Source organism: Dermacentor albipictus, chromosome 4 (assembly GCF_038994185.2).
Source record: "Dermacentor albipictus isolate Rhodes 1998 colony chromosome 4, USDA_Dalb.pri_finalv2, whole genome shotgun sequence".
Taxonomy (NCBI): domain Eukaryota; kingdom Metazoa; phylum Arthropoda; class Arachnida; order Ixodida; family Ixodidae; genus Dermacentor; species Dermacentor albipictus.
The window spans coordinates 7352266-7364740 of record NC_091824.1 but is presented as its reverse complement, the minus strand read 5'-3'; the positions used below and the strand labels follow the sequence as shown (position 1 = coordinate 7364740).

General features: G+C 44.8%; 1 protein-coding gene across 11 annotated transcripts in view; it reads left to right on the top strand.

Moving 5' to 3' along the window:
• The window catches only part of nab (NGFI-A-binding protein homolog), a 1159032-nt gene that overhangs the window by 758369 nt on the left and 388188 nt on the right, over window positions 1-12475 (top strand). Inside the window, exon 1 of one of the 11 annotated variants that reach the window (XM_070536826.1) lies at window positions 4548-4570. The exons of 9 other annotated variants lie outside the window; for them this stretch is intronic. Coding sequence is in view for 1 of the 2 variants with exons in the window: in XM_065451220.1 (XP_065307292.1) it covers window positions 7301-7361 (61 nt within the window). In the remaining variant the exon portion in view is untranslated. Of the gene's footprint in view, window positions 1-4547; window positions 4571-7201; window positions 7362-12475 lie in introns of those variants that run through there. One more of the 11 variants, XM_065451220.1, reaches the window with a different exon arrangement.

Sequence of the window (12475 nt, the reverse complement as noted above, 5' to 3'; positions counted from 1 at the left end):
TTAGTTTTCACTGGTATGTCTTGAGTAAAGTCATTAAGAAATATTAAAAAGAACAGTGGTCCCAGGATGGATCCCTGCGGTATGCCTGACAAAACTGGGGCCGGACTGGAACTACTGCTGTCGATGGAAACACTCTGCTGTCGCAATGAAAGATATGCTTCTATCCAGGATATTAATGTTGTGTTCTTGTATATTGATTTCATTTTGATGAGCACTTTAGGATGGGACACGCGATCAAAGGCTTTCTCGAAATCTAAGAATATAATGTCTACCTGGCTTTGCTTATCTAATCATGCGGCAAAATCATGAACAGTTTCGAGTAGTTGAGTTACCGTTGACAGGTTCTTACGAAAACCATGCTGTCTGGAATCGATCAGGTTGGTATTTTCAAGAAACTCCGATATATGTTTAAAAATGACATGTTCAAGTGTCTTCACACATGTTCATAAAGTGGAGATCGGCCGGTACATCGCAATATATGATGAATTTTGTGATTTAGGAACGGGAACGATTCTTCCATACTTCCATTCATGTGGAAGTTTCGCTCGCCGTAAGAATTCTTCAAATATTATGGTTAAATATTTCGAGCACCATTCGGCATACCTAATGAGGAAGGCATTCGGTATGCCGTCTATTTCAGGGGATTTTTTGCTGTCCACTTTCAAAAGAAGCGAGAGAACGCCTTCCTCAGTTATTGATACGTCACCTATAGCAGGGCATTCGTGAGGTAGTGTAAAGTGTGGCTGATTGCCGTCATCTTTCGTGAACACTGAACAGACGTAATCATTGAATGAACTCGCTATGGCAAATGGATCCGTAACAGGTCTACCATCAATACACAGATTCGATATTGTACTCTTTTTTTGTTTGAAATGACGCCAAAATCTTGCCGGGGACGAAAGAAAAAAGTTTTTCATAGTTACACTGTCATAATGTAACTTAGCATTTTTGATAGCGTGTTTTAACTGTCTGCGCATGCCGGAAAGTTTTTGCGCGGTATCTTCGGAGGGACTACGACGAAGTTTCTTTCGAATCTTTTTCGTCTTTCGTCCCAAGCGTACAATGTCTTTGCTCATCCATGGGTTTGAGCTTTGCACACACTTCACTCGGAATGGTACGAAATCTTTTATGCACCTTAAAACAGGGTTTTTGAAGAAAAGCCACAAATCATTAACGTAAATTTCCCCAGACTCAGAAAGGACAAGAAATTGTGAAAACGAGATGTCAAGCTGGTCCAATATACTCACATCATCAGAACGTGCAAAAATCGGTACCATAAATGCCTGTTTCTTGATTTTCATTATACAATTGAAATTTACATATAAGCTTACCATCTTATGACCGGATATACCGTCAAGAACATACGTTTTCGGGCTGCGATTAAGGATGGTATGGCTGACAAGAAAAAGATCTAAAATAGACATAGTTTCGCCTTGTATCCGAGTTGGTTCGGTAACTAGTTTTGTTAGGTCATGGAAAAGAATAATATCAACGAAAGGCTCGGCAGAGCTACATAAGGGGTCTGGGAATTTACTGTTCCAGTTTATGGACGGTACGTTAAAATCGCCACCGAGAATCAAATTCCAAGAATAACTTTTGCTAGCGTATAAAAACTCATTAGGTTTCTCAAAAAAGGAATTACCTGAGTTAGGCGGCCTGTAAAATCCTGCTACTACGAGACTAAGGTCGTCAAGAAAGACCTTTAAGATTACGTTCTCGATACCAGGTACGCCAGGAAGCTTCTCTACGTGTAGCCTTTCTTGGAAGATAATTGCGACACCACCGCCTCGGGAATCCCAATCCGTGCGGTGAATTTGATAGCCCGGTGGCGTTACCTCATCGTCGCAGATTTCACTGTGCAGCCAAGTCTCGGTTATTATTATTAAATGTGGTTTGTACGTCAGAATGATGCTTTCTATTTCTTCGGACTTATTCATAATGCTACGAGCATTAAGGTTCAGGCAACAAAATGGTTGTTTATTGCCAGTTTCAGTTCATTGCTTCTTACTGACGTCAGGCTTTCTAACAGGAACTCTTTTCTTTTCTGTAGCATCCCATTCGAACAGTTCGCCATTAACTTTAATTTTGTCGTAGACCAACTGAGTTTTTTCGCCTGCTTTTCTTAATTCTGAGGTGCTCTGCCAGAGTTTCTGACGTTTCAGTCTGGTTGGGGGTGAGAAAGCTTCTGAAATCGAGACCTCTTTCCCTTTCAGCTTGCGACAATTTTTCAAAATGGCCATCTTTCCATTGCACTACACATATGTTACTTTAATATTGCTGAACTTTTTCTTTTTTTTTTGCTCCTGTCGAAACTGTCAATGTTGTTAAATGGGTTGGGGAGCTTTGTCGAGCGGTCGGATCGACTACTTTTTCTCGCTTACCCCCCAGTTTGTACTGCTGCACACGTACTAATCTGCAAACTGAAATAAAGCTTTTATTGACTGATGGATTCATTGAAATAAAGGGTGCATATCGTTGAAAATAATCGTTTTGCGGGATGCGTTTACACGATTAGTCGAGTAATCATTCATCGGTATTACCAACCCTACTTAAAACGCTGCTTCATACTTGTAAGCAAATTTCATTTTGCTGAAAAATCAGCGTTCTAATGGAAACTGAAGTGTGATATGGAAAACCGTAAACTACGCCGTGAATAAGGACGCTCTAACGAATGGGCTTGCTTTATGTATTAACAATACTCAGACTATGATCATGTCGGTATTTGCGACGCTTTTAACGGAAACTTCGCGAACATAGCTTCCTCTCTTCCTTCATCATCTTATTGCATGGCCAACGAAAAGTATGCGCACTTCATTATTTCAGTACCTGTAGTTCTACCCGAAAGGTAAACAAGTAAATCCAATTTCTAAAAAGTACGAATCCTTCTGGACAAGTCGGAGTCTCGTTGTTCAGGAGATTTTTCATGCGAGATGAGTTACGTTATGCGGGTCTCTGTTGTCCGAGCGTATGTGTGTGTCGCCTCCTCGTTCTCCTCTTTTCCCGTTGTTCACTATCAATGAGAATCAACTAGCCCACAAAAACATATTAACAAAGCTGTTGTGCGAAACGTTTCCCAAATTGTATGAATAATTACATTATTTAAATTGACATTTTTGGTGTCATTGTAATTTTTAGCGCTGTTTTTAAACTTTATGTCATTTTTTCGTCGAAGGTCATGGTATACAAAGTCATACCACTATTTACAGAAAGAGACAGAATGGCGTTAATAAATTAACTGCCCACTGCCATACTGTCACATTTTGCCAGAGTTGTCGGCAAAACGTTGTTTTCACTATTTAATTATTTTTCTACCAGGTAGAACATCTATGGAAAGTACGAGTATGGCTACATAAACGTAAAGTCCAGAGTAAGTTGTGTGGCAGAACAGTGTAGAAAAGAGGCAATGACAGAGTCAATGGCTGCTGAGCAGCTCTACTACAATGTACTTCTTCACGTGACCTACCAACTCCAGCCATGCATCTGCCCCAATGTTTACACAGGCATTGCTCAGGATTGATCATCACTAGAACGCTGCTGTGCACTGCGGTAGTGGTTATAGGGCACGTGGTGCGATGGTAGTCCTCACGTCTGCGAGATGCCTGAGTCATGGAGAGAGGTATTATGGAGGGGCTTAAGCAGGTTGATCACGGTTGGCTACCCAGCACTGGGGAACTGAGAAACGGAACTGAAAAAGCAGGAGAGAACTGTACACTTTGCACACGCACGCACACACACGCACGCACACGCACACAGAAACGTTGATTGTTGAGTGTATCACAAGCTGGTCATCAGGCTGGTGCATCTCAAAAACCGCAGCAGCACTTTTGTGGCCTTGTACATCGCAGACGCCATCGTCCCAAGATCTCTTGTGTAAAAGATGTGTCGTGTATGTGCCTTAAGCTGTACTAAGGGCAAACAGCTCATCTTCGTATTCTCGGACTTGAGTAAGGAACTCCACATATGTACACCGGAATCACGTAACATACAGGGTTTAGGTTGGAGATTTTTTTTTGCGGGGAATTCGGCATATACACGGAAGCACGTGGCGTGTGTACGTTTTCGGTGGCCTGGATCTCGCAAGCGGGCACACAGGCAACCAACATGGCTGTGTGGAATATCTCTGAAGCCATGGATACCCTTCTACTCTCTTCGTCGCGTGATCTTCTAGCACAATTGCGCTTTGCAGAACAATATACAGGCTTTTCTTCAGTGAGAAGCGAAGAAGAATATTGAGGATTACTTTGGCACATTTCACGGTACGAGGCAACGTGCCTCAGTGACATGGCGTTCCTACGACGTTGAGCCATGGATGATTGGGTCAAAGAAGCTGAAGACACCGTTTCATATATACATAAATTAACTTCTCGGATTATGCGTGCCACAACCACAATCCGATTACCAAGGGTGCCGTAGTGGGTGACTATGTTGACCAGATAGGGTCGTGCATGTAAGTTCAAGTACACGATCGTTCTTACATCTGGGCCCCATGCGGCCGCGAATCCAACCGGGGGACCACGTGCCTACGCCGCCCTCAGCCTCGTCCTAAGCCACCACTAAGCCACCGAGGCAGGTACGCGCTGCCTTTATCGCTTGATCTTCCTTCGCGTGATTTAAGCTAAGTATTGCTACGTGACGCTCCAAGAAGATAGCGGCCACAAAAAAAATGGCTGATAGTTTTGATTAACAGCGCAAGAGCACAAATGTCGGCCAAAGAGAGAACGCTACGAGCACTCTGTTCCTCTTCTGTCCCCTCTGTTCTTGCGCCGTCAATGAAAAGTATCATCAATGTTTTACCAACAAGCTTGTTCTACGCCCGTGCTAATTTCACTGAGGATGACGGTGCAGCTTTCTTTCTGTACACGTGTTGCCTTCCGTGCTATCCGGTACCTGCTGGTGCCAGGTTTCGGAACATACCGCGCCATTTGTTACCGGCCTACTCTATTTCCACGTAAATATGGCAAAGCAGAGCTTCCTACGCGAAGCCCCCCGCGAATGAACTGACCGCGGATGCTGCTGTCGGGCTCGTGCGGGAAAACTGTTTGCGTACACGCAGGTGTGGTCCAACCTCGGCTCCCCAGCTCTGTAGCAGCAATTCTCAAGTCCAATCCTATCGTGCGATTCTTGGCCAGATCGCCGCGAGTGTCAGACCGCGCAGCATGGCTGCGCGCGCATCCGAGCTGTGTTTTGAGCAACCTATGCAGCGGGGATGAGGTTCAGGCAATACTCAGATGTAACGCAAACCTTCAACAAGACCACCTGTGTTGGAGCGAGAAGCCTTGTTGAACTACAGGTCACGCCACTCAAGCTTGTAAAAAAAGCGATAGTAGCCAGGTGCATGGGTATGACAGTCTAGAAGTCTTGTCATAAAATGAACAGTAGTCTCGAGGCAGAAGTACATCGATGCTGGGAGGCCGGTTTCAAGGACTTGGTCCTTGTCTCATGCGCAGGCGAAATCCTCAGGAAGGTAAAGCCCTCCAAACGCGACTTGGAACAGCCAAGTAGCCTGGTAGAAAGGAGTAAAAAGTACCGCTAATACCACGCCTTCATTTTCTCTCACACTGGTTTTAAAAAGTAGGGGCCAGATATGGAGTCAAAGTTTTGTTTTCAGCTCCTAATAAAGTTGGTAAGGTGGCTGCAGCTGTCTAAAGGAAGAGAGAAGGACTACGAAAGAACACAGGCTGTAAAATAACACGGCAAGCTGGGCGAGTTGGCGATTGAATATGTTCCTAGGAGTGGGCAGCGCAACCCGGACGAAAGACAAAAGTAAGTGCGCTCGTGTCGTACACTTCCTTTTGTTTTTAGTCCGGGTTGCGCTGCCTGCCCCTAGGAACTGCAAAATAAGCCATCGAAAAAAACCCGTCGCCCCGTAAGATTGCTGTTGTTTACCACGCCCCTTTATCCTGCGGCCTTACCTATATAATAGAGCAGACAGGCCGGTGAATTAGTGAGAAGCTATATCGGAGCAGCAGAATTCTTTAGACAAGAAGTCTACACACCTGCCAAAGCAGTTTCGAATGCGAGTGTGAATCGTTCTTTGATGACGCAAAAATCCTGTTTGTGCACAATGATAGCATTAAAAGGGAAGTGGCGGAAGCATCTCACATAATGAGAAAAGGTAGTGGGTGTGTTAGTCAACCTTTCGTAGCCTTATCTTTGAAGGAAATGGGCTTGTTCAACAGGAGTGAACAACGGTGTTTATGTCATGCTCGACCACGAGGCAATGTTTTGGGAATAACCAGTGGTTTTATTCGCATCGAGCTTGCGCGCACGCTTGATGTAAGGCTATAAAAAATCCATCTTGTTTTTTTTTTTCGATAAACCCAGTTGTAACACAGCGCCGTGTGCGTCCCATCCTATATTCTGTTGTGCGTTGCAGCGCTGCTGTTAAGCAATATGGAAAACCACCAACTCGCCCAATGTGCCGTTCTTCTCCATCTCAAACCTAATGTGCAGGCTGAAACACGATGGTGGGCTAGTTGGTTAGAATCCATGGTAGAGTGTATAAGCGCGTTTCTGGTTCTGTCTACGTCCTCGTCCAGTCGCGCTTATACACTCTACCATGGCTAATCTGCAGCCCTGCGCTGCGCCGACTCTCAGAGCTAACACGTCAGTGTTGAAGCGTATAGTGTGCGACGAACATGCAGTAAAATAAATAAACAAATTAACAAACAAACAAATAATTAACTAAATAGCTTTCTTAGGTGTGTTACTTGTCATGATGTATTAAACGAACTACCGCATGTACAATGTATTAGACCTCTTCTTTACGAGCACACTAAGTTTTTGTAGGAGAACGTTAGTTTCCAGCAGCACACGCAGGAAGTAACCCTGCTTACGGCCGAGAAATGCAGAGCATGATCATCGAGACGGGGGCTCCCAACGTTATATATGGAGGGTAGAGGAGGACGGTTCAATCTTTTGTCAGCGCAGAAGAACCCACATGTGTGGGAGTGGGGAGGCCTGCCTCTTCCACCCACCTTTCAGACCCGCCAGTGAATACAAGGGAATGGCGGCAACCACCACCGGTCACAATCTGCGACATCACCTCGTGGGTGTATCGAACGTATCACCGACGAGCGAAAGCGAGCACTGCGGGCACTCGCGATCGGGCCCACGCTCGCGGCGGCGACTAGTGGCGACCCTGGCGGCCGCAGCGCGCGTTGCAACCCGCCGAGCGAGCGCGCCCCAGTGTGCGCCTGACTGCCGTGGGCGGCGCTAGCGTCGAGTGCGGCGTGTGCAGCTCGTCGTGAATGGGGCCCAGTGCCGCCGTGCACGTGCGCCTTGCCCGCCCAGCCCCCGGATGCGCCTGCGAAGTTATGGTCACGTTCAGTGCCGCGCTCTCCGCCCGCAAGAGGCCGCAGGTGAGCAGTATTTTGCGAGAAGGGTGTGCGCACGGCGAAACATCAAGTCCTCGTATCTGTCAATCGCGCGCGTGCTTTCGTCGTTTGTACCTCAATCGCTCGTTGTCCGCAGCGGACCGTCTACGGTCGGTTACAGAGTCGCTTAAACGCTTCCAAGTAATCGGTGATTGGTTTTTATTACCGCGTACCAAATGCGCCTCTACGAACCTTTATTCCTGAAACTTGCTCCTGCTTTATCCGGCGTACCTCACTACTCAGCCTACATAACCGGAATCCTGCACAACAGCTGACTTCCAGCCTTCATGACACAAAGACTAGTTAAGAAAGAGTCTGACGCAGAGCTCCACTCTAAACTGCACTATTCATTAATCATGAACTCGTTCGTCTGGCGTTGGCGCACTTTTATTACGTCGACAAGCTGTGACCGGAGTCGTTGGGCGTGTGACGTCAGTTTAGAACAGCGTTTGTTTGCCCATTAGGCTGAAGCCGACTGTACTGTTGTGCTTTTGAGCACGGCTCTACTATAGGGTCCACCACCATCACCTACGTCTGGCGGCTTCAAGCTGCACATTGTGCGCGTTTTGTGCAAAGCTGAACAAGCTTTACTTAGGATATTAGTATATTGTATTCGTACTTCTTTTTACATGTGCCTGACTAATCTCCCGTTCTGTTCGGCATCGGACAGCTCTAGTAATAACTGTGGTCCGGCGTATTTACGTCGACATCTTTAGTGATCATGAAAACTGTAATTTATCAAATAGGAGCATTCAAGAACAGTGCACAAAATATATTAAATTAGTGTGCAGCGACGATCTGCACACGGAAGGTACATTTATTTTTTCCAGCGTTCAAACAGCGCTTGATGACAAATTGCCAAAGACGCTTTCGGCCCCTGTCAAGTAGGCGTCCTTCTCCAATATGAGAATTGCGAGTTACTAATCCATCCAGGTTCTGCTTCTTGCCTAGAGTGGCGGGCTCATATTGCGTGAAATATTTCTTGAACAATGCTAATAAGAAGCAGCAGCGGCAAACTTTGTCCAAGGAGCACGGCTTGAATATATGCCGAACGTTCAACGTGCCCTGACGTAGAGTTCCACTCTCGAAACTGTTCGAGTAATAGATTTTCAGTTACAATTTTTGACAATGCCTCCATTCTTCACATTTATCAAATAAGAACTGGTCCATTGATCTTATATCTTCTACTGATATTTATATACAGTATGTAAAGAAAAAAATGTGTCCTTAACCCAGTGACTCGAAGTGCTTGAGTCATATAGGATGCACAAAACGAGGACATACGATTTGTTGCGGCCGAAAAATCGGAAAAATACCATGTTCTCGTTTCGTGCCTCCTGTCATCCAAGCACTCTTGTGCTCCGCTTTGTACGGGTTCGTAACTTATGCTCGCTACAGAGACACACTAGGCGTTCTAGTAACCGTTGCTTGTTACCTTGCGCATACGTTCTTTTCGAAATATCCGACGAGCGCGTTCATTCGTTCTCCTTTTTTTTTATGCTGTGGCGATGTCGAGACCAATCCTGGTCCTACACCCACGACTCCCAACACTTGTGACAGTAGAGAAGGCTGTCAAAAGGAAATATTACGCCACCTGCAAGAGTTAAAATGGCAATCTGCAATGCTCACCAAAGGCCGAACAGATTTACTGACCGCCATCAATAATATCAGTCAAGCACAGAAATCCTCCAACTTCAAAACTCGCACCTGCCGATGACAGACTGGAAGCAAGGTAGGGTGCGATCGACACCATTGAGCGTGATCGCTCAAGACGCGATTATCACGCAGCAAAATGACGGCGTGCGCTTTCGGGTTGACGACCTTGAGGCTCGTCACGAAAACCTGGCCATCGAGACAGCGTCGAGGCGTGGAGTCAAGCAGAACATCAGGCCTACCGAAACAGAACGTTTGTCAGAATTTAACTAATGATATAAGTGAGCGAGCACACTGGCTGGGTGGTCAATACAAATAAAAGAAATGTAGGGGAATAATTATTTTCTTGAGTAGATTTAAAATCCGTGACCGCAGTTACCATGAGTGCAGTGAACTTAACGAAAATAACAATGGTTTTAGAAAACTCTCCGGCGAGGCGCCATGCTAGAAAAAGGCTCATGACGTCCACGAAGGCGTTCCGGCCTTCAAACGTCGCCAATGTTTACGGGAAGGATATGTGCTACATTTATGATGCGCGAAGTGATAGCTTGCGGGAGAAACTGCGCCGGTTCTCCCATCATCCTAACCGCGATGATCCGTCACAAGGTATAAGCAGTGCCCCAGCCAATAACACGCGGGCGCTCGAACTGAACGTAATGTAGCAGTCCGTACAGAGAAGTGACAGTGGTAACTCATCGATATCTTGCCTTCCGGTGTATACTAACGTAAGCAGCGCGATGAATAAGTGGGATCAGCTCAAGTCTCCTGTGTGAGCCTGTGATGCAGACATTACTACACTAACAGACACATGTTAAAGTCCGAAAGTATGCGCTATCGAAATCTTTCACATTAACAAAAATTACGATATGTATAGGTATTATCTGGACTGTAGACGTGGTAGCGGCACGTTGATTGCCGTGTCAAATACAATTCCCTCATTTAGCGTTGATGTCATGCCCGATCTTGAAATATTAGCGGGTGAGCATTTCACTTGAACATAAAACGGTGACATTAGGAGCATGCTACCGGCTCTCCCAACACCACCGCGACGTTTGCTGACGAGTTGCACGACGTCATTCCAGATATTGTCTCGTGGTATTTTGCATGACCGCTGACGGTTTTAGGGTACTCCACGTTCCCCAGTTTACATGGTCCGGTGCTTTTCCTCAGGTAAAGCCTTCTTCTGATTAGTCGTATTAATTGTTAAGCATGTCAGCATGCTTCCGTTTCAGACAACTAGTGATGAGAGCTACATGAATTTCTTCTGGTTCATCTGGCTTTCATTTTCTTGACGCACTCAGAACTTATATCTCCTATAACCTCTAGGTCTTACTTATCATCCACTCACCTATTTTAACGCCTACATTTCCTCTACACGTGTCCAACTGAAAAGCAACAAAATTTCGCATTAAGAAAGGGCTCGTTTTGAACTTATTAACGAGAAACATAACAAACGAGCTCCCTTTTATCTTGATGATTTCCACCTTGAAGACGTTCAGAAAAACTGGAAATTGTTTGCAGCCAAAGTAAGGGAACTCGTTGAAGCGTATGTATGTGCCAGGCAAATATTATCTCATATTAATGACGCCGTAGTTCCCTGATACACAAATGGCTCTGTAATAATAAAAAAAAACGGTGGCTTTTACGCGTAGCAATGCCATAGAAGAGTACTGAACACCGGGAGGTGTATTTTAAAATTGTAAGGAGGATTATCGTAATGCTGTCCTTGTAGCTAAGCAGTTTTCCATTACTTTACCCTATCTAACCTATATATTTACTCAAAAATTCTGGAGTGTTGCAAAAGCTGAACAAAGCCATGTGATTACCCTGAACGATGACTCAGGTGAACACATGCCACTTGATCAGTGCCCGGTAATATTTAGGATATTCTTTAACTACTCTTACTCTCGTCACCCGACTGATTCTTGTGCTGTTTTTTTTTTTCAGTTTAGTCCCGATGTCTGCGGTTAGAATACAAGCTGCCAGGAATTCGAAGATTGTTGACTGATTGAAACTACCGTCTTCTTGTGTCGTAGACAGCGTTACCTCGAAGATTTTAAAACTCAGATATAGTCTGCCATAATCTTTACTAAGCTTTTCGAGCGATCACTTGGCTCCTCGCCATCAAACTGGAAGATTGGGTTCGAGTTCACAAATCTGGTAACGCGCATTCCCCGCCTAATTACAGACGTATTTCATCAACGAGCATTCCTTGTAAAATTATGGAGCATATAATGTATGCCAATATTTCTGAATTTGTATGATCCTAATAAACTGTTTCGACTGCTTAATACGTCTTCAGAGGAAGGTATTTATGTGAAACTTAATACGGTTTACACATCGCTTGTACGCTCTATACTCGACAGCCGTTCACGAGCTTACAGCATGCACCTTGACTTTTCTAAAGCGTTTGAGAAAGTAAGTTATGCTATTCGTATGGTAAAGTTTTCAGCACTCATCGTAGATTCTAAGCTGCTTACCTGCATAGAATTCTTTCTTAGTAATGGCTCTCAGTATAGGTCATTGTTAACGCTCACGTGTCACACACACGTATCTACACGTGTCATATCTGATTCGCCTCAGAGCTGTGTTTTAGGCCCGCCGCTTTTTCTAAACAACGTTCACAGTTAACGTTATGTTTTCTCTATAATACGTCTTTACGCTCACGACTGTGTAATATAGCGAAATATTTGTAATGAAAAGGGTGAACAAATACTACAGTGGGGCCTATATTTTCGATAAGTTGGTGTGAATAATGGCTCATGGAATTAAACGTTAACTAGTGCAGACCTGTCTCCAGCGTACTTGGGTGGCTTCGAGTCTACGAGCTTAGCGGTATACTCCTCTTGAACACGTTTCTTGTTATCAATATCTTGGTGCCGCTCTATCCTTTCATATAGCATGGAAAACACACATTAACATAATTATTATTAGTGCTAACCGAATGTTAAGATATCTATGTCGAAATTTTAGTTACTTCCCCACTGCGCTAAAATTGAGCAGGATGCGTTGTTGGGCAAGTTGGTTCATTGTAATTGGGAACATTGGTTGCGCTTACTAGACAATCACATGAAAGAAGACAGAAGACTGTCCTGTCTTCTTTCATGTGATTGTCTAGTAAGCGCAACCAATGTTCCCAATTGCGCTAAAATTGATTCTATAAAAATATGTCGCCCGCTCTATATTGGAATACCCCGCTGCTATCTGGGATCTTAACCACATGACAAGTTAGCATCGAAATTTTTGTTCAGAGCATTTACGTCTAAAACGGTGTGCCGGGCTATGGGGCATTTCGGTTTTACAATGACGAACGTGACTGCTTTGGAAATAGAGACATTGGCGCCTGTCCGTTGGCTTTTTGTAAAGTTTGACTGACAGATTATTTCCAGTTATTGACACTGTAAAGTCGAGGACGTCAATTTCGGAAGTTGAGTGGTTATGTGAAC